The 21,031-nt window shown below is 59.0% G+C and overlaps 1 protein-coding gene across 1 annotated transcript in view; it reads left to right on the top strand.

The window, feature by feature from the left end:
• The window catches only part of LOC105534200 (chondroitin sulfate proteoglycan 4), a 54,400-nt gene extending 33,816 nt beyond the window's left edge, over positions 1-20,584 (top strand). The window contains exons 2-10 of the mRNA XM_011972889.1: positions 2,248-2,411; positions 4,264-7,800; positions 9,244-9,726; positions 10,030-10,206; positions 11,887-12,085; positions 12,194-12,328; positions 12,476-12,642; positions 17,021-17,204; positions 17,523-20,584. Of these exons, the coding sequence (XP_011828279.1) occupies positions 2,248-2,411; positions 4,264-7,800; positions 9,244-9,726; positions 10,030-10,206; positions 11,887-12,085; positions 12,194-12,328; positions 12,476-12,642; positions 17,021-17,204; positions 17,523-19,357 (6,881 nt within the window). The 3' untranslated portion in view covers positions 19,358-20,584. The remainder of the gene's footprint in view (positions 1-2,247; positions 2,412-4,263; positions 7,801-9,243; positions 9,727-10,029; positions 10,207-11,886; positions 12,086-12,193; positions 12,329-12,475; positions 12,643-17,020; positions 17,205-17,522) is intronic.
• Positions 20,585-21,031: the final 447 nt, after the last annotated feature.

Genomic DNA, 21,031 nt, shown 5'->3' with positions numbered 1-21,031 from the left:
CCTCAGAGGCCTCTGTTGGGATGGGGGGCTGCCTGGCTATGTGCTCCAGCAGCACAAGACAGCCTGTGTGAGCCCCTCCCACTCAGCCCCACAGGAAGTAGCAGGGTCCAGCCCCTCAGTGGACCCATTCAGACCCCAGCGCTCTGGAAAGTGCCTCTGCTTCCTGCCACCCTCCCATTCTAGCCAAACAGGCTCTACTGTTTTCTGCTGGGAGGGGGCTGCAGGCAGGTGGTTCAGTGGTTAGGGCCAACCATCTAATTCAGTTCCTGTCTGGCCCAGAGCCCTGACATTGACTAAGCCTTGGCTGGTCTACATATGCCTTTAGTGCAAGGGTGGGTAGTGGCAGGGACATGTGCTGGGTAGGTAAATGTTTAGCAATGGGCTTTCTTGGGGAGGGGGAACCCTTATTTACTGTGCTTGCCTCTTTTCCTGGTATAAATATTCTCACTATGGGCAGTATCACCTGGCTCTCAAAATTCCTGAAAATTCAATAGTCGGCTCCTGGCAGCTGCTGTGAGCCGCTCCAGCCGGTGACAGTGGTAGCTCCATCCTGCAGGGCCGTGTGCCCCCACCCCTTGTGCTATGGCCTCCCTCACTTTATTGTGCTGTCTTTTGCTCTTAGGAATCAATGTCTTTGTAAATAAGGCACCCCGGTAGGTGGCCGCCACCTGCAGTTCCCTGGTCTGCCCTTTGCTGGCACCAACCTCTGCTGAGCCTGCTGGGCCATCTCTATGCAGATGGTCTGCAGGGCTCGCTTGATTCCCTTAGCTTCCCAGACAAGGTGCTGGTGTTGCCAGCAGTACTGGCAGGAGGAGATAACTAGAGGGGATTTAATTCAGCCCAAGGGGTTCTTACAGGCTGCCCTTAGGGCGTACAAGTCTCCAACTCTTCCAATGGCTGAAGCTGCTTTCTCAGGCAGATGGCAGCTGGCTCAGGCTGGCCAGGGACCAGCACATGTGGTGCCGGTGCCGGATCATCCCTATCAAGGCCGTCAGCCTGTGCTTGCTCTCGGGGTTTGAGGAAAACCCAACAGGGATGAATCACCGTTTTTAACCCGTGTTTGTCTGCCCCCGAGCCCTGGACATCTGCAGGCAAAGTCAAAGTTATATTTGGCTTTTATCACCACAAAAGGCATAGACCAGAAATTGTGGCAGCGGGTTGGAAGTCGGGGAGGCTAATTTGGGGAAACTGTCTGGAGGAAGCAGCAATTCAAAAGAGGAGGAGTCCCGGCGTGGGACAGAATGGGCCCTGTATAGGAACCACTAACCCCAGGCAAGCTCAGGCATGGCCTTCTGCCTGGCGAGGCCCTCTTTGGCCTGCCCAGCAGATCCTCAGCCCCTTCCAGCCCCTGTCTTCAGCCTCAGCCTGCGTGGTGGCCTGGGGAAGTTGGGAGCTCAGCTGTTCTCATCCCTGGTTCCTTGGCCGTGGTGGAAACAATGGGGCCGGATCTGACTGCTCATCGGGGACTGTGAATAGCTCTCCAGCAGGAAGCAATAGCAGGGTAATGGAGGAAGTGTGGGCCCACTTTGGTTTGACCCTGCACATGGTCTCCATCTGGCCTCAGAGCCTTTGCTCCTTCTCAGACTCAGGCCAATAAGCTCCCGCCCCCTCCCTCAATGGCAGCTGGAAGGATGGCCTGAGAGAGAAGCGGGGATAGGTGGGCCATGCTGACACCTCCACCAGATCCCAGTCGTGGCCCCAGCCAACCCATGGAGGCGGGGCATGGCACGGCGGGCACTGCACAGGAGCCCAAGCACAAGGGCACTTAGGAGAAGGAATCTGAGCAGGGATCAGTCTGGACTGGGGGTGATTCTCCAGAAACTCCATTCCTCGGGGCTGTGACCACCAAGCCAGGTGATCAGGCCAGTGATGGTTCCCTTTGGGGGGGTAGGGGACCCAGACCCGGGAGGAAGACTCCTCTGGGGCCCAGGGGAGGTGAGTCAGAGCTGGCAAAGTCCTCTGGCTCCAGGAACCTCTAAGGAGGAGACCTGAGTTGCTGGGAATTTCTGGGTCTGACCTCCTGCAAAGTCAAGGTCTGACTGTTCACAAGGTGAGGCTGTGCCTTCTGGTGCCAGGACCAAGAAGATGCTGGGATCCAGGCAGTACTCATAGACAGCACCATATAGCAGAACCATGAGGGTGCGCCAGCATGGACCCCTTTCTTCAACCCACCGGTACCTCTTTGTGGCACCTCACCTCCTCCAGGCAAGCATCTGAGCCTGGACCACAGCTCCCTCTCTCACACAGCTTCCTTCTTCGGTGAGAACCACCTGGAGGTGCCTGTGGCCACAGCTCTGACCGACATAGACCTACAGCTGCAGTTCTCCACGTCCCAGCCCGAAGCCCTCCTTCTCCTGGCAGCAGGCCCAGCTGACCACCTCCTGCTACAGCTCTACTCTGGACGCCTGCAAGTCAGTGACGTCCCCCTGGGATCCGGGCGGGATTCAGGGTGGGATTCCTTCTCTAGCTTTGAGTGAACCCCAGCTGGCTGTGTGACCTTGTGTAAGTCACTTTTATCTTAGGGTCTCAAGTTCTCCACTGTGGGATGGGCAGCAGCAGCCTAGAAATGGCAAATCCTTCATGAACTGGCTCTGCCCACTGGCTCCCTCCAACCATGTTTCACACCACAAGCCCTTGCTGGCCCTTTGTGCTCTGACTGCACTGAACTGCTTTCAGTTCCTGGCCATCTTACAGTCTCTTGATGCCAGGCCTTTGGTCACCACACTGCTTCTGCCAGGTGCGTGCCTCACCCATTCCCTGCACATGCCTAACTCCAGCCTCTCCTTAAAGTCTCAGTGTGGACATCCCCTCCTCCTGGGCGAGGCCCCCTCCTGGGTCCCCGTGACCCCTGTGCATCCCTGTGGCACTGCACCAATTTCTCTGCAGCACCACTGTCTGTCCACGACAGTAACAGCACCAGTACTGCCTCAGCTTCCTCATTTTTCCATTTCATCCTTCAAGACACCACAAGCTTTGTTAGTGAGGAGTCTTGTGGCTCTTTCTTGAGTCTTTTCCCAAACCATGAAGAGTTAAGAACCCAGGGTCTTATTCCAAATTTGTGCCAGGCTGGGTGCAGTGGCTCATGCCTATAATCCCACCACTTCGGGAGGCCAAGGTGGGAAGATCACTTGAGCCTGGGAGTTCAAGGCTGGCCTGAGCCACATAATGAAACCCCCCATCTCTATTTTTTTTTTTTTTTTTTTTGAGACAGAGTCTCGCTCTGTCACCCAGGCAGTGGCGCGATCTCCACTCACTGCAAGCTCCACCCCCCAGGTTCACGCCATTCTCCTGCCTCAGCCTCCTGTGTAGCTGGAACTACAGGCACCCGCCACCGCGCCTGGCTAATTTTTTTTGTATTTTTAGTAGAGACGGGGTTTCATCGTGTTAGCCAGGATGGTCTCGATCTCCTGACCTTGTGATCCACCCGTCTCGGCCTCCCAAAATGCTGGGGTTACAGGCGTGAGCCACCGCACCTGGCCCCATCTCTATTTTTAAAAGAAAAAAAAGGCTGGGCACGGTAGCTCACACCTGTCATCCCAGCACTTTGGGAGGTCAAGGCGGGTGGATCACCTGAGGTCAGCAGTTCAAGACCAGCCTGGCCAACATGGTGAAACTCTGTCTCTACTAAAAATACAAAAAAGGCTGGGCACGCTAAAAAAGGCTGGGCGTTCCTTGTGGGCGAGGACCACACCTGATTCACATCAGGGTCCCCAGAGCCCATCCAGGCCTGGCCCAGAGTTCTTTTTGGTGAGTGTTTGGAGGATGAGTAAAGAGATGGCAGGACGGCAAGAGGAGTGGCACTAGAGGTCCTTGTCCTAGGTTTTCCACTCTGGGGCCCCAAGTGTGGGGAACCCACTACGCTTTTTTGTTTGTTTGTTTTTGTTTTTGTTTTTTTGAGACAGAGTTTCGCTCTTGCTGCCCAGGCTGGAGTGCAATGGCATGATCTCAGTTCACTGCCCTCTGCCTCCCGAGTTCAAGCAATTCTCCTGCCTCAGCCTCCAAAGTAGCTAGGATTACAGGCATGCGCCACCATGCCTGGCTAATTTTGTATTTTTAGTAGCGACAAGGTTTCTCCATGTTGGCCAGGCTGGTCTTGAACTCCCAACCTCAGGTGATTTGCCCACCTTGGCCTCCCAAAGTGCTAGGATTATAGGCGTGAGCCACCACGCCACCACTGCTACCACGCCTGGCTCTATGCTTTTATAAGGGAAATGATGGATTCAAAGTGCTGTCCCCCATCTTCCATTCCCCATCTCTCTTCAGGTCAGACTTGTTCTAGGCCAGGAGGAGTTGAGGCTGCAGACCCCAGCAGAGACGCTGCTGAGTGACTCCGTTCCCCACACTACGGTGCTGACTGTCGTAGAGGGCTGGGCCACATTGTCAGTCGATGGGTTTCTGAACGCCTCCTCTGCAGTCCCAGGAGCCCCCCTCGAGGTCCCCTATGGGCTCTTTGTTGGGGGCACTGGGAGCCTTGGCCTGCCCTACCTGAGGGGAACCAGCCGACCCCTGAGGGGTTGCCTCCATGCAGCCACCCTCAATGGCCGCAGTCTCCTCCGGCCTCTGACCCCTGACGTGCATGAGGGCTGTGCTGAAGAGTTTTCTGCTGGTGATGATGTGGCCCTGGGCTTCTCTGGGCCCCACTCTCTGGCTGCCTTCCCTGCCTGGGGCACTCAGGATGAAGGAACCCTAGAGTTTACACTCACCACACAGAGCCGGCAGGCACCCTTGGCCTTCCAGGCAGGGGGCCGGCGTGGGGACTTTATCTATGTGGACATATTTGAGGGCCACCTGCGGGCTGTGGTTGAGAAGGGCCAGGGTACGGTATTGCTCCACAACAGTGTGCCTGTGGCCGACGGGCAGCCCCATGAGGTCAGTGTCCATATCAACGCTCACCAGCTGGAAGTCTCCGTGGACCAGTACCCCACGCGTACTTCGAACCGAGGAGTCCTCAGCTACCTGGAGCCACGGGGCAGTCTCCTTCTCGGGGGGCTGGATGCAGAGGCCTCTCGTCACCTCCAGGAACACCGCCTGGGCCTGACACCAGAGGCCACCAATGCCTCCCTGCTGGGCTGCATGGAAGATCTCAGTGTCAATGGCCAGAGGCGGGGGCTGCGGGAAGCCTTGCTGACACGCAACATGGTGGCTGGCTGCAGGCTGGAGGAGGAGGAGTATGAGGACGATGCCTATGGCCATTATGAAGCTTTCTCCACCCTGGCCCCCGAGGCTTGGCCTGCCATGGAGCTGCCTGAGCCATGCGTGCCTGAGCCAGGTCTACCTCCTGTCTTTGCCAACTTCACCCAGCTGCTGACTATCAGCCCACTGGTGGTGGCCGAGGGGGGCACAGCCTGGCTTGAGTGGCGGCACGTGCAGCCCACGCTGGACCTGATGGAGGCTGAACTGCGCAAATCCCAGGTGCTGTTCAGTGTGACCCAAGGGGCACGCCATGGCGAGCTCGAGCTGGACATCCCAGGAGCCCAGGCACGAAAAATGTTCACCCTCCTGGACGTGGTGAACCGCAAGGCCCGCTTCATCCACGATGGCTCTGAGGACACCTCCGACCAGCTGGTGCTGGAGGTGTCAGTGACGGCTCGGGTGCCTATGCCCTCATGCCTGCGGAGGGGCCAAACTTACCTCCTGCCCATCCAGGTCAACCCTGTCAATGACCCACCCCGCATCATCTTCCCACATGGCAGCCTCATGGTGATCCTGGAACACACACAGAAGCCGCTGGGGCCCGAGGTTTTCCAGGCCTATGACCCAGACTCTGCCTGTGAGGGCCTCACCTTCCAGTTCCTTGGCACCCCCTCTGGCCTCCCCGTGCAGCGCCGAGACCAGCCTGGGGAGCCGGCAACCGAGTTCTCCTGCCAGGAGTTGGAGGCCGGCAGCCTAGTCTATGTCCACCGCGGTGGCCCTGCACAGGACTTGACATTCCGGGTCAGCGATGGACTGCAGGCCAGCCCCCCGGCCACGCTGAAGGTGGTGGCCGTCCGGCCGGCCATACAGATCCACCGCAGCACAGGGCTGCGCCTGGCCCAAGGCTCTGCCATGCCCATCTTGCCCGCCAACCTGTCGGTGGAGACCAATGCCGTGGGGCAGGATGTGAGCGTGCTGTTCCGCGTCACCGGAGCCCTGCAGTTCGGGGAGCTACAGAAGCAGGGGGCAGGTGGGGTGGAGGGTGCTGAGTGGTGGGCCACACAGGCGTTCCACCAGCGGGATGTGGAGCAGGGCCGCGTGAGGTACCTGAGCACCGACCCACAGCACCGCACCGAGGACACCGTGGAGAACCTAGCCCTGGAGGTGCAGGTGGGCCAGGAGATCCTGAGCAATCTGTCCTTCCCAGTGACCATCCAGAGAGCCACCGTGTGGATGCTGCGGCTGGAGCCACTGCACACTCAGAACACCCAGCAGGAGACCCTCACCACAGCCCACCTGGAGGCCACCCTGGAGGAGGCAGGCCCAAGCCCCCCAGCCTTCCACTATGAGGTGGTTCAGGCTCCCAGGAAAGGCAACCTTCAACTACAGGGCACGAGGCTGTCAGACGGTCAGGGCTTCACCCAGGATGACATACAGGCTGGCCGGGTGACCTATGGGGCCACAGCACGTGCCTCGGAGGCAGTCGAGGACACCTTCCGTTTCCGTGTCACAGCTCCGCCATATTTCTCCCCGCTCTATACCTTCCCCATCCACATTGGTGGTGACCCAGACGCGCCTGTCCTCACCAATGTCCTCCTCATGGTGCCTGAGGGTGGTGAGGGTGTCCTCTCTGCTGACCACCTCTTTGTCAAGAGTCTCAATAGTGCCAGCTACCTCTATGAGGTCATGGAGCGGCCCCGCCATGGGAGGTTGGCTTGGCGTGGGACACAGGACAAGACCACTATGGTGACATCCTTCACCAATGAAGACCTGTTGCATGGCCGACTGGTCTACCAGCATGATGACTCCGAGACCACAGAAGATGATATCCCATTTGTTGCTACCCGCCAGGGTGAGAGCAGTGGTGACATGGCCTGGGAGGAGGTACGGGGAGTCTTCCGGGTGGCCATCCAACCCGTGAATGACCACGCCCCTGTGCAGACCATCAGCCGCGTCTTCCATGTGGCCCGGGGTGGGCGGCGGCTGCTGACTACAGACGACGTGGCCTTCAGCGATGCTGACTCGGGCTTTGCTGACTCCCAGCTGGTGCTGACCCGCAAGGACCTCCTCTTTGGCAGTATCGTGGCCGTGGATGAGCCCACGCGGCCCATCTACCGCTTCACCCAGGAGGACCTCAGAAAGAGGCGGGTCCTGTTTGTGCACTCAGGGGCCGACCGTGGCTGGATCCAGCTGCAGGTGTCCGATGGGCAACACCAGGCCACTGCGCTGCTGGAGGTGCAGGCCTCGGAGCCCTACCTCCGTGTGGCCAACGGCTCCAGACTTGTGGTCCCTCAAGGAGGCCAGGGCACCATCGACACAGCTGTGTTCCACCTGGACACCAACCTTGACATCCGCAGTGGGGATGAGGTCCACTACCACGTCACAGCCGGCCCTCGGTGGGGACAGGTACTCCGGGCTGGTCAGCCAGCCACAGCCTTCTCCCAGCAGGACCTGCTGGATGGGGCCGTTCTCTATAGCCACAATGGCAGCCTCAGCCCCCGTGACACCCTGGCCTTCTCTGTGGAAGCGGGGCCAGTGCACACAGATGCCACCCTACAAGTGACCGTTGCCCTAGAGGGCCCGCTGGCCCCACTGAAGCTGGTCCGGCACAAGAAGATCTACGTCTTCCAGGGAGAGGCAGCTGAGATCAGAAGGGACCAGCTGGAGGTGAGGAGCTGGAGGTGATGAGCAGGGGTGTGGGCCAGGTAGAGGGCCTCCCGCCCAGCCTCCATGCCGGAGTGTCACAAGTACACATGTGACTTGGGCTGTGGCTGTGGTGGCCCCAGGCTACATGTGTGCACGTGCCTCGGATGTGTTTCTGTATATGCTGTGTTTCTAAATTTCTGGGGAGCTTGTTGTACACCCATCCTCCTGGGAGTTGTGTGTGCCTCCAGAGGTCGTGTCCTCTCGTGTCCATGGTGTGGCTGAGCATGCAGATTCCTGGGCCCCACCCAGCCCTACAGAATCCCTGAAGTGGAGCCCGAGATTCTGCATTGCAGTCAGTTCCCTGGGAGGGCATCACGGGCCCTGAGCTTTGGGGATTGCTGACCGTGGAGACAGGCGGCTGCTGCTCAGACCCCCGTGTCCCCCCCTACACTGCTCATTTCGGAGACCTTTCTGGTCTGCATGTCTGGAGCTTGGGGCCCATGGCAAACCAGCAGATGTGGCATCAGGAAGGCCTCGACGAAGGAGGCAGCGTTTGGACCAGGCTCTAAGAGCACAGGCCATCAGGAGCAGAGAATGGGGAGTGGTATTCCAGGCAGCAGGAACATTCGGGCAAAGGCATAGAACGGGAATGTGAGTTTGGGCGTGGTTTAGCCTCTCATGGCTGGCCCGTCAGGTGAGGGAGCCCATGTGGCCTTTGGGGCTTGAGCTCCATAGTGCCTGGGCTGAAGGCGGCTGTGCCTCCAGGAAGGGTGGGGTGAGGCGCCCTCTGATGGTCCTGGATGGTAATAGCAGGGGTTGGGGAGGACGCTGCCTGCAAACCAGCCACAGGCCTGAACAGATCCTGAGCAGGGGGGCCTGTGTGTGTGTGTGTGTGTGCACACGTGCATATGTACATGTGTGACTGTGTCAGCGTATGATGAACTCGTGTGTCTGTGTCACTGAGTCTGGGGATATGTGATTATGCACCTCCCCAGGGGAGTGCATCTCAAGCTGTGTGACTGACCCCCTGTAACCGTGTGTGGGGTGGGTATTAACATGTGACCAGCAGCCGGGGCAAACCAGTGAAACTCCATCTCTACACAAAAAATTTAAAAATTAGCCGGGCATGGTGGCACGTGCCTGTGGTCACAGCTACTTGGGAGGCTGAGGTGGGAGGATCCCTTGAGCCTGGGAGGTTGAGGCTGCAGAGAGCCGTGATTGCACCACTGCACTCCATCCAGCCTGGGTGACAGAGACTGTCAAAAAACAAAAAATGTGACCAGCTGCATGTCTAGCTGCTGTGTGTGTGAACCCACATGTGTGTTTGTCTGTCTAATGAGCAGTGGTATCTGGAGGAATAAGTGAGGCAAGATCAAGCCTGTTCTGGCTGCTTAGGGCCACAGTGGACCCCTGTGAGACCCCCTCTGTGGCCCCCTGTGAGTCCTCATGACCTCTGTTAACCAGGCAGCCCAGGAGGCAGTGCCGCCGGCAGACATCGTATTCTCAGTGAAGAGTCCACCGAGTGCTGGCTACCTGGTGATGGTGTCTCGTGGCGTCTTGGCAGATGAGCCACCCAGCCTAGACCCCGTGCAGAGCTTCTCCCAGGAGGCAGTGGACACGGGCAGAGTCCTGTACCTGCACTCCCGCCCTGAGGCCTGGAGCGATGCCTTCTCACTGGATGTGGCCTCGGGCCTGGGTGGTCCCCTCGAGGGTGTCCGCGTGGAGCTGGAGGTGCTGCCCGCTGCCATCCCACTGGATGCGCAAAACTTCAGCGTCCCTGAGGGTGGCAGCCTCACCCTGGCCCCTCCACTGCTCCGTGTCACCGGGCCCTACTTCCCCACTCTCCCGGGCCTCGGTCTGCAGGTGCTGGAGCCACCCCGGCATGGGGCCCTGCAGAAGGAGGACGGACCTCAAGCCAGGACCCTCAGCGCCTTCTCCTGGAGAGAGGTATGGCTGTGAGAGAGGCCCAGGGCCTGCAGCCCAGCTCTGGGGGCAGAATGGAGGGAGCCCCAGGTACTCCCAGTCTGGGGGTTATACACAGAGAGGAGATGGGGAGTCACATTTCAGAAGCACCTGTGCTTTAAATACCATATCTCTTTTCTTCCTCACAACTCCTTGGAGCCAGAACTTATGGTCCCCATTTTCCACCAATGGAAAATGAAGCCCTAAAAGAGTCAGCCTCCTCCTGCACCCAAAGGCAGGACATGAAGGGTGCTGCTGGGGCCTGACTAGCCCTGGGCCTGCCCGTAGGTGGAAGAGCAGCTGATCCGCTACGTGCACGACGGGAGCGAGACACTGACAGACAGTTTTGTCCTGATGGCTAATGTCTCGGAGATGGACCGCCAGAGCCATCCTGTGGCCTTCACTGTCACCATCCTGCCTGTCAATGACCAACCCCCCGTCCTCACTACAAACACAGGCCTTCAGGTGAGAGTGTTCCTGGCACCATCCCCCATGTCTGCTTCGAGAAAGAGGCCAGCGTCCCCTACTTCCCAGCACAGAGCTCCCCCTGTCTGAGCCTCAGTTTCCTCCTCTGCAAAATGGGGACGCTGCCGCATGCCTCACGGGGTTGTTGGAAGGAGAGTTGTGAGATTGTGCTGAAACAGAACACAGATGGGAGGTTTTGTTATTGGACGCTTGCAAGTAAGGTAGGCAGACTTCTGAGCGGCCACGGGTGGCTCTGCCGTTCCTTCTCCTGTGGCTCAGGACCAGAACTCCTGACAGAATCACTTACAAGCCCTTAAGGGCAGGCATCAGGGCGGAAGCTCTTGTTTCCCACCTTCACCCAGCAAGTGAAGGCTACAGCTTGGGTCCCCAAACTCCTGCACAAGGCTGTTCCACACCCAGCAGGACAGTGCAGGGGAGGCCCTGGAGAACTTCACTCAGGCAGAGGTAAGGGCCCCACTCTGCAGGTGGAAGTTGAGGCCCAGACATGGGATGGAACTTCTCCATGGTTGCAAAAGTAGTTCTGGTAGAACAGAAAGGGCATGGCTTTACTAAGCCCACATGGCAGGGCTTTGAATGCCGGCTTCTGGGGTGCGTCCTCCTGGGTCAACAGGAGCCACTGAAGGTTCCACAAGAGGACTGACTTGGGCTGTCTCTGACATGGGGCACCTGGGGCAGGGGTTGCGGGGGAGGCCTTGGTGGTCTAGGATGTGCCCATAGGGGGCAGCGTGGTGGTGCAGAGGCCGCAGAAGAGTGGGACACAGTGCTCTGGAACCACAGGCTGGGACAGCTGTGTGGCAACGTGGCCACCAGGTGGTGCCATCTACCTGTGTTTGCTCCAGAAGCCCAGTGCTAGGGTCCGGCCCTGCAACATTATGGCCCCTCCTGCCAGGGCTGGGCCTGAGGGCTCCTTGGGGCCGGGGCAGGGAGTCCAGGAATGCCAGAAGGCTCTGTTTCCCGGGCATGTGAGTCCCACCGCAGCTCTGCCTGCAAGTAATTGACCCAGCAAGACTGGTACCAGGACCTCAGGAACAGGCGCCTGCTCTGCTTGCAAGTGGGAGACCTGAAAAAGGGTCCCCTTCACCCAACATGACGAGGGCCCGTAACTGCTCTGGAAGCACCTGGGCCCATCGCAGCGCTGATTCTGTGCTGCAGAACATGCCAACCATCAGCCCTCCACTCTCCGCGCCACCCACCCCTCCCTCAGCCGGAGGGAGGGCCCGTTTCTAAAATCACCATTCCCACCTGTGCCCGGCCCTGGCCAAGGCACGGAGGCTCTGAAAAGAGACCCCTGCCCCACCAGTGAGACAGATTAAGGAGCACTGTTGGTCGGCGTTGGGGATTTCTGGGGGTGAGAACTTGGTGAGGGTAAGAACAGGGGCCTTCCTGGGTAGGGGACACAAGCTGGCCTTGAGGGACTCGCAGGACTAGGGCAGATGAAGAGCAAGGAGGCTGGGCCTGGAGGGTGACCTTCCCTGGGGTGACAGGGAAGGTGAACGTGGGGAGGGCCCTTTGTGCAGGGGAGCCAGAGCGGTGCCAGCCTCGATGCCACCTGAGGGCCTGAGACGCAGCAGAATTGGAACCCTGGTGGCAGCCCAGAGCCAGGGAGGAAGGGGTGGGTGAGCAGGGCAAGGCAGAACCTTCACAGGCCTGTGTCCCCAGATGTGGGAGGGGGCCACTGCGCCCATCCCTGCGGAGGTTCTGAGGAGCACAGATGGCGACTCTGGGTCCGAGGATCTGGTCTACACCATCGAGCAGCCCAGCAACGGGCGGGTAGTGCTGCGGGCGGCGCCGGGCACCGAGGTGCGCAGCTTCACTCAGGCCCAGCTGGATGGCGGACTCGTGCTGTTCTCACACAGAGGTGGGTGCTGAGGGCCGGGCCTCAGGTTCCTGCTGCCCACGGGGTTGCCCTGAGATGGGGAGCCAGCTCGGGCCAGCTGGCTCCCCATCTCAGGAACCCTGTCCCCAGGAACCCTGGATGGAGGCTTCCGCTTCGGCCTTTCCGATGGCGAGCACACTTCCTCTGGACACTTCTTCCGAGTGACGGCCCAGAAGCAAGTGCTCCTCTCGCTGGAGGGCAGCCGGACACTGACTGTCTGCCCAGGTGGGTGTGCTGATCGTGGGCATTCCTGGGTGCCAGGAGCGGGGGCAGAGCTGAGGGTGGCACGCCAGGGTCACACTGCCTCTCTGCAGACACAGGCCTGGGCCTGGCTCCCAGTCAAAGTCTGATAGCCCCTTTTGCCTCTGGCAGGGTCCGTGCAGCCACTCAGCAGTCAGACCCTCAGAGCCAGCTCCAGCGCAGGCACCGACCCCCAGCTCCTGCTCTACCATGTGGTGCGGGGCCCCCAGCTAGGCCGGCTGTTCCACGCCCAGCAGGACAGCACAGGGGAGGCCCTGGTGAACTTCACTCAGGCAGAGGTAAGGGCCCCACTTTGCAGCCACCACTCAGACACCACCAGCCTCAGGTGGATGCGGTGCCATGGACATCACGTGGACATGGGTGCCAGCTCCAGCATCACTGGCAGCAGACGTTCCCGGTCTTGCCATGGTCCAGGCCCTGGTGTCCTGCCCTCCAGGAGCTGCCAGGCTGGCAGGGCAAGTTCATGTTCCATAAGGAGGGAGAAGGATACAGAAAGTCGGGGATACAGGGCCCCAGAGTAGGGCTGGGGTCTTGGGGTATAGCTTCCAGAAGGAAGCTACAGCCGGACCCAAGGGTCTGGAGAGGGGGCACCATGTGGGGGCACTAGTGGCACCCCAGTAGCTGGCGAGGGGCAGTGCTTGGTGGGGGATAGAGTTGGAGGTGAAGTAGCCGCTGGGCCTGTGGGCAGAGGTGTGAGCCTGGGGCTCAGGTCAGGTGCCAGCCAGAGGCAGAGTGGATCCTAGGGGCAGATGAGCTGATGAAAGGCAGCTGAGTCGGCCAAGAGGGTGAAGCCACCGTTCATCCATCCTGGTAGCTTCAGAGACCACTAGGAAGAACTAGAGCTCTCAGCCGTGGGTAGCAGCAGACTCTGTGATAATGTGCCATGGGGGCCAGTCCAGTCATTGCTTAAATGAACACCTCTTCCCGAAGGCAGAACAGGGGTTGTTCCATAGCAGGGCAGAACGGGGCAGACTCTTCCAAGGGCCATCCCAGGCAAGCGGCACATGTGGTGCTCCCGCCAGGAGGCTGCAGGGGCATCTGGACCCAGCACATGATCACAGTGAGTTCTAGGTGTAGGGAGAGGTCTTGTGGGGCGCAGAGCCGACTCTGTCATTCAGGAGCCACGGCACGCGGTACTACCCCAAGTACCTCCAGAGGGGTCCCCCCGCCAGCCCTCAAAAATGGCAGAGCACACCCCAGCCCCCTTTCCAAGCTCCCTTCCTTGGGCAGGGACCTCCTGAGCCTGGCACTCTCCCTCCTGAGAGGCGCAGATGGTATTCAGCAAGTGCAAAGCCAAGGTTCCCGTCCAGCAAGTGGCTCAGATGGGGAGCCTTTGGGCATCTGGAAGGAGGTGGCTTTGACAGGTGGAATAGTTTCTTGGGCTTCTCACATCAACACCTCCCAGGCCAGGTTCTGTATTTCCCTGGAGCCCCACTCCTGCTATGGCCCCCTCCCCACAATGAGATATTCATCAGGCTGGTGTCTACAGCTGCTGCATACCCTCAGTTGCTGGGAGCCTTTGTCAAGAATGCCCAGGAATGGGAAGGGCACAGGACCCGGCCATCAGCAACCCTCTCACACTCTATAGTCCCACGTTACTCAGAGCTTCCCCATGCCCCAGCAATATGAAGGACTAGATTGAATGGGCACCGGGGCCAGGCTGGCAGTGCCACCCAGGAAAGCGGGGAAGAGGCTATGTGGGCTACCTGGCCCACTCAGGGAGGAGGGCAGGACTGGGTATTGTCTTGACAGCAGCCCTGTCCCACAACACTGAACTGGGCAGGGAAGGGGTCAGGTGTCCCCATTTTTCAGATAAGGAAACGGAGGCTCTTGGAGGGCAGGGTAACTTTGTTTAGAGCACATGGCGAGTAAGAGGCAAAACCTCTGCCTGCGAGTCCAGGATTTCCTTCACCGGAGGACACTGCTTGCTCCCCAGAGCTCAGGACCCTGTGTTTTGTCTCACTCCCACCCACAGAGCTCCTGTATCCAGGCATCAGCTCCCACTCCCACTCCTGGGGGCTCCATTTCCTTCCTGCCTACCATTCAGCCTGGACCAGAAGTTGCCACTGGCAGCTCTTTAGTCCTGGGCCAGATTTGGCCCACAGATGTGTTTATTTGGCCTGCACACAGCAGCTAATACTTTGAAGTTAATTGTCAACATATAACCTTTGGGAAATTAAACAAAAAACTTGATTCCCATTTTCTTAAAAGGCCTGTGTTCCCTCTTACAGTGAAAGCAGAGGAGCAGCCGCTTCCTTTAGAACAGGTGCTAGCCCCTATGTAGATAGCTCGGCTCTTCTTCAGACTGGGCTCAGCTGCCCTTTAGCCCAGGCTCTGCTTCCCTTAGACCAGGCCCTGCCCCACCGCAGACCGGGCCCTGCCCCCACCTCAGACTGGGCCCTGCCTCCCCTTAGGCTGGCCCTGCTTAACCCGGGCCCTGCTCCCCTTACTCTAGCCCCTGCTCCCCCTTACTCCAGGTTCTGCTCCTAGAGTCTTCACAGGTTAAGACCCTGTTAAGTTTCCATGTTACTATTGTGCAAGTCCTGTTTTTCTCTGAGAAGAAAAATAGTTCCCAGTGTTTCCTAAAAGGGGAAAATAAGGCCGGGCGCGGTGACTCATGGCTGTAATTCCAGCACTTTGGGAGGCCAAGGCGGGTGGATCACAAGGTCAGGAGATCGAGACCATCCTGGCTAACAGGCGAAACCCCATTTCTACTAAAATACAAAAAATAAGCTGGGCATGGTGGCGCGCACCTGTAGTCCCAGCTACTCAGGAGGCTGAGGCAGGGGAATTGCTTGAACCCGGGAAGTGGAGGTTGCAGTGAGCCGAGATCACGCCACTACACTCCAACCTGGCAACAGAGCAAGACTCTGTCTCAAAAAAAAAGGGTGGGGAACAAAAGACAGGCCAAAAGAACACATTTTGATTTTAGTGGGAGGAAACCTCTTTTCTTCCTGGAGTGAAGAATATTCTTTGGTGTTGAACTGCAGGCAGCCCCATAGAACAGCAGGTGTGGCTGGACTGGAGGTGAGGGGAGTTGAGGTCACGGGGTGATGTGGTCACAGCCAGGCCTTAGTGGACAGATGGGGAGACACCGCACTATGTGAGCCAAAGAGCCCCATAATCTTCCCTTTCAAAAGGCTCACTCTGGCTGCTGTGTTAAGAACAAAATGTAATGGGTGGGGGACTGCAGTTGGGACACAGGAAGCTGTTACAATAATCCAGGTGAGAGATGAGGTGGTTTGAGGGAAAGAGAGGATGCAAGGGTGGTTCCAAGGGTTTGGTCTGAGCCCTTGAAAACGGAGCTATGGTCTCTGAAGCGGGATGACTGTAGCAGGTGGGGCCGATCGGGAGTGCAGCTGGGGCAGGTTGAGTTTGAGATGTCCACTAGATATCCGCAGGGGCGGCTGCAAACCTGAGTCTGGGGTTCAGGGGAGAGCAGGCTAGGCTGGAGCTACAAATAAGGGGGTCTTCAGCACACCTGGCATTTAAGGCCAGGAAACTGAACAAGGACCCATGGAGAGTGCCTGTAGACAGAAAAGAACCTGGAGACCTGGCCATAAGATGTTGGGGAGAAGAGGAGGAACAGCCAGGAGAATCTGTGAGGCAGGAGGAACCCCAGACTGAAGTATCCCGGAAGTCCGTGGCTCTCTTGGAGGAAGGGCTGCTTGGTGGCGCCAGTGCCGCTGAGCAGGTAAGAGGAGGCTGAGAGCTGACTGCTGGATCCAACAACACGGAGGCCCCTGGTGCCCTTGGCAAAAGGAGATATGGTGATGGGGGAGCAAAATCCTGGGTAGAGAGACCCAAGAATGCCTGGGGGAGAGTGTAAACTATGCTTTTTGAAGTTTTGCTGCAAAGAGAAGCAAAGGGGCAGGGGTGTTGTTGGTGGAAAATGTGAAGTCAAGAATAGTTTTTTCTGGCCAGGTGCAGTGCCTCCTGCGTGTAATCCCAGCACTTTGGGAGGCTGAGGCAAGTGGATCACTTGAGCCCAGGAGTTCAAGACCAGCCTGGGCAACACAGTGAGACCCTGTCTCAACAAACAATAACAGAAATTAGCCGGGCGTGGTGGCACCTGCCTGCAGTCCCTGCTACTTGGGAAACTGAGGTGGGAGGATTGCTTGAGCCCTGGAGGTCGAGGCTGCAGTGAGCCATGATCACGCCACTGTGGTGTCTCAATAATGGTAATAATAATAATTAAATGGCTTTAATGTAAGTGAGACAAAAGAATAGCATAATTGCATAATGAAGGGAATGATGCATCTGGGGGGAAACTGACATCATAGGAGAAAGCCAGAAGACAGTAGAAGTGGTGTCTTCAGAAGGCAAGAGGGGATAGGATCCTGTGCACAAGAAGAAGCACTCGCTTTAGAGAGCAGCACAGACAGATCATTGCATTCCCCAGAGGTCAGAGTAATTAGGCGATTTCCCCAGGGTGGCAGAGCTGGGGTTTGAGCCCAGACTCCGGCTCCAGAGCCCAGCTCTGCACTGCATTGCCTGATGTGACCCACTGAGTTAGTGAGGGAGAGAGTGGGTCACACGCACAGACCTGGGCACAGTCAGGAGAGCCCAGAGTGGGGCCTGAGGAGACAGAAGTGCTCAGTGTCTGGACAAGACGGACTGGACCTGCCTCTCACCCCACGATGGTGTCTCCCCTAGGTCTATGCTGGTAATATTCTGTATGAGCATGAGATGCCCACCGAGCCCTTCTGGGAGGCCCATGATACCCTAGAGCTCCAGCTGTCCTCACCACCTGCCCGGGACGTGGCTGCCACCCTTGCTGTGGCTGTGTCTTTTGAGGCTGCCTGTCCCCAGCGCCCCAGCCACCTCTGGAAGAACAAAGGTGAACAGCATGATGAACTGGCAAGATTGTGGGGAGGGACAATGGGAAGGGCCCAGGAGGAAGGGACACAAGGCCAGGGTCAGCAGCTCCTGTCTCAGCCCCCAGAACCTGGGAAGTCACAGGGAAGGTGAGTGGGGAAGCTTTGGCATCAGAGCAGGGACACAGTCCTTGTCCTCCTGGGAACCCTGAGCCCCACCCTGGAGGACCTGGCTTGAGGGTGTGGGGGAGGCATATCCTTGCCCTGGGGCACCTCCAGCTGAGGGTCCATGGCTCTTCCCTCAGTGGGCTGGACCCTCATAGCCTGTGTCCCACCCCCAGGTCTCTGGGTCCCCGAGGGCCAGCGGGCCAAGATCACCATGGCTGCCCTGGATGCCTCCAACCTCTTGGCCAGCGTTCCATCATCCCAGCGCCTAGAGCATGATGTGCTCTTCCAGGTCACGCAGTTCCCCAGCCGGGGCCAGCTATTGGTGTCTGAGGAGCCCCTCCACGCTGGGCAGCCCCACTTCCTGCAGTCCCAGCTGGCTGCAGGGCAGCTAGTGTATGCCCACGGCGGTGGGGGTACCCAACAGGATGGCTTCCACTTTCGTGCCCACCTCCAGGGGCCAGCAGGGGCCACCGTGGCTGGACCCCAAACCTCAGAGGCTTTTGCCATCACAGTGCGGGATGTAAATGAGCGGCCCCCTCAGCCACAGGCCTCTGTCCCACTCCAGATCACCCGAGGCTCTCGCGCCCCCATCTCCCGGGCCCAGCTGAGCGTCGTGGACCCAGACTCAGCTCCTGGGGAGATTGAGTATGAGGTCCAGCGGGCACCCCACAACGGCTTCCTCAGCCTGGTGGGTGGTGGCCCGGGGCCCGTGACCCGCTTCACGCAAGCCGACGTGGATTCGGGGCGGCTGGCCTTCGTGGCCAACGGGAGCAGCGTGGCAGGCGTCTTCCAGCTGAGCATGTCTGATGGGGCCAGCCCACCGCTGCCCATGTCCCTGGCTGTGGACATCCTACCGTCCGCCATTGAGGTGCAGCTGCGGGCACCCCTGGAGGTGCCCCAAGCTTTGGGGCGCTCCTCACTGAGCCAACAGCAGCTCCGGGTGGTTTCAGATAGGGAGGAGCCAGAGGCAGCATACCGCCTCATCCAAGGACCGAAGTACGGGCATCTCCTGGTGGGTGGGCGGCCCGCCTCGGCCTTCAGCCAACTCCAGATAGACCAGGGCGAGGTGGTCTTTGCCTTCACCAACTTCTCCTCCTCTCATGACCACTTCAGAGTCCTGGCACTGGCTAGGGGTGTCAACGCATCAGCCGTAGTGAACATCACTGTGAGGGCTCTGCTGCACGTGTGGGCAGGTGGGCCATGGCCCCAGGGTGCTACCCTGCGCCTGGACCCCACCATCCTAGATGCTGGCGAGCTGGCCAACCGCACAGGCAGTGTGCCCCGCTTCCGCCTCCTGGAGGGACCCCGGCATGGCCGCGTGGTCCGTGTGCCCCGAGCCAGGACGGAGCCTGGGGGCAGCCAGCTGGTGGAGCAGTTCACTCAGCAGGACCTTGAGGATGGGAGGCTGGGGCTGGAGGTGGGCAGGCCAGAGGGAAGGGCCCCCAGCCCCACAGGCGACAGTCTCACTCTGGAGCTGTGGGCACAGGGCGTCCCACCTGCTGTGGCCTCCCTGGACTTTGCCACTGAGCCTTACAATGCTGCCCGGCCCTACAGCGTGGCCCTGCTCAGTGTCCCCGAGGCCACCCGGACGGAAGCAGGGAAGCCAGAGAGCAGCACCCCCACAGGCGAGCCAGGCCCCATGGCATCTAGCCCTGTGCCTGCTGTGGCCAAGGGAGGCTTCCTGGGCTTCCTTGAGGCCAACATGTTCAGTGTCATCATCCCCGTGTGCCTGGTCCTTCTGCTCCTGGCGCTCATCTTGCCCCTGCTCTTCTACCTCCGAAAACGCAACAAGACGGGCAAGCATGACGTCCAGGTCCTGACTGCCAAGCCCCGCAATGGTCTGGCTGGTGACACTGAGACCTTTCGCAAGGTGGAGCCAGGCCAGGCCATCCCGCTCACAGCTGTGCCTGGCCAGGGGCCCCCTCCGGGAGGCCAGCCTGACCCAGAGCTGCTGCAGTTCTGCCGGACACCCAACCCTGCCCTTAAGAATGGCCAGTACTGGGTGTGAGGCCTGGCCTGGGCCCAGATGCTGATCGGGCCAGGGACAGGCTTGCCTATGTCCGGGGCCCCATTGCTTCCATGCCCGGGTGCTGTCTGAGTATCCCCAGAGCAAGAGAGACCTGGAGACACCAGGGGTGGAGGGTCCTGGGAGATAGTCCCAGGCGTCCTGGACAGAGTGAATCAAGAGCTGGAACCTCCCTCGGCTCACTCCGAGCCTGGAGAACTGCAGGGGCCACGGTGGAGGCAGGCTTAAGTTCAATCCTGCCCTGGAGCTGGTTTAGGCTGTCAAAACCAGGGTAACCTCTCACATGGGTCATGATTCTGGGTCCTGGGACTGTGACCTTGGGTAAGTCACGCCTGACCCAGGCTGCTAAGAGGGCAAGGAGAAGAAAGTACCCTGGGGAGGGAAAGGACAGAGGAGGGTATTCCTGGCTTTTCCACTCCAACCCAGGCCACCCTTTGTCTCTGCCCCAGAGTTGAGAGAAAAACTTTCCTCCCTGGTTTTTCATGGAGATGGTATTCCCTGGAGTAGAGGGCAGGAGGAGAGAGCGCCTCCACTCTAGAAGGCATAAGCCAATAGAATAATATAATCAGGGTGCAGGGTGGGTAGGTTGCTCTGGGGATGGGTTTATTTAAGGGAGATTGCGAGGAAGCTATTTAACATGGTGCTGAGCTAGCAAGGACTGATGGAGCCCCTGGGGGTGTGGGATGGAGGAGGGTCTGTAGCCAGTTCATTCCCAGGGCCCCACCTTGATGGGGCAAGGGCTAAGCATGCATGTGTCAGCGGCTTTGGAGCAGGCTAGGCTGGGGCTCATGGAGGGTCTCAGGCCGAGGCCACTGCAGTGCCAGTGCCCCCCTGAGGACTAGGGGGCAGGCAGCTGGGGGCACTTGGCTCCATGGAGCCTGGATAAACAGTGCTTTGGAGGTTCTGGACAGCTGTGTGGTGTTTGTGTCTTAACTGTGCACTGGGCCTTTTTGTCTGCGTCGGCTTGCATACAGAGGGCCCCTGGAGTCGGCCCTCTGGCCTGGCCTCAGCCAGTGGGATGGAGAGGGCCAGGTAGACCTCTAAACTTCCACCTCCTGGGGCCTCCCAGACCTCCTGTGCCCCCACGTGTGTGGGCAGGTGGGCCAGTCTTTGGGTGATGGGACCAAACCCCTTCAGTTTAGTAGGGAAAGGCTAGGTCCTCTACAAAGAGCTTCAAGACAAAAATTAAAATAAATGCTCCCCACCCTAGATTTATTAGCCTGAGTTTTGACCTCCACACCCCTGTTCCTCCCCAGCCACCTCTGAAGGGGTTGCAGCAGCAAAATGAAGGGAGTGGGGGGACTTGGGGATCCCAAGGCTGGGACGTGGTACCAAGGGGGAGGGGGAGGAGAACCACCATAGGTGCCTCCTAGAAACTTTTACAAGGCAGGCTTCTGCTGGTCTCCACCCTCCCAACAGGAGGACCAAGGGTGCTGCTTCTCCAAGCCAGAGGAAGCAGCAAGGATTCAGAAAAGCCAGGCATCCCTGCGCATGGCCTGAGAGGCCAGCATTGGGTTACAGAGGGATTCTGAGGCCGCGGCATCTCCAGAAGGCCCTCTCTGAGTTGCTGAGTCACCACCCTCTAGACCTCTCTTGAGGGTGTCGCAGGGTTGGGGGCAATGGAGACAAATTCTGGGTCCCAGGGGATATGCCTGG

The sequence above is a fragment of the Mandrillus leucophaeus genome, unplaced genomic scaffold (assembly GCF_000951045.1).
Source record: "Mandrillus leucophaeus isolate KB7577 unplaced genomic scaffold, Mleu.le_1.0 Scaffold1313, whole genome shotgun sequence".
Classification (NCBI taxonomy): Eukaryota; Metazoa; Chordata; class Mammalia; order Primates; family Cercopithecidae; genus Mandrillus; species Mandrillus leucophaeus.
Note: the sequence above shows the minus strand (reverse complement) of the source record. Positions and strands in the feature narration are given on the sequence as shown.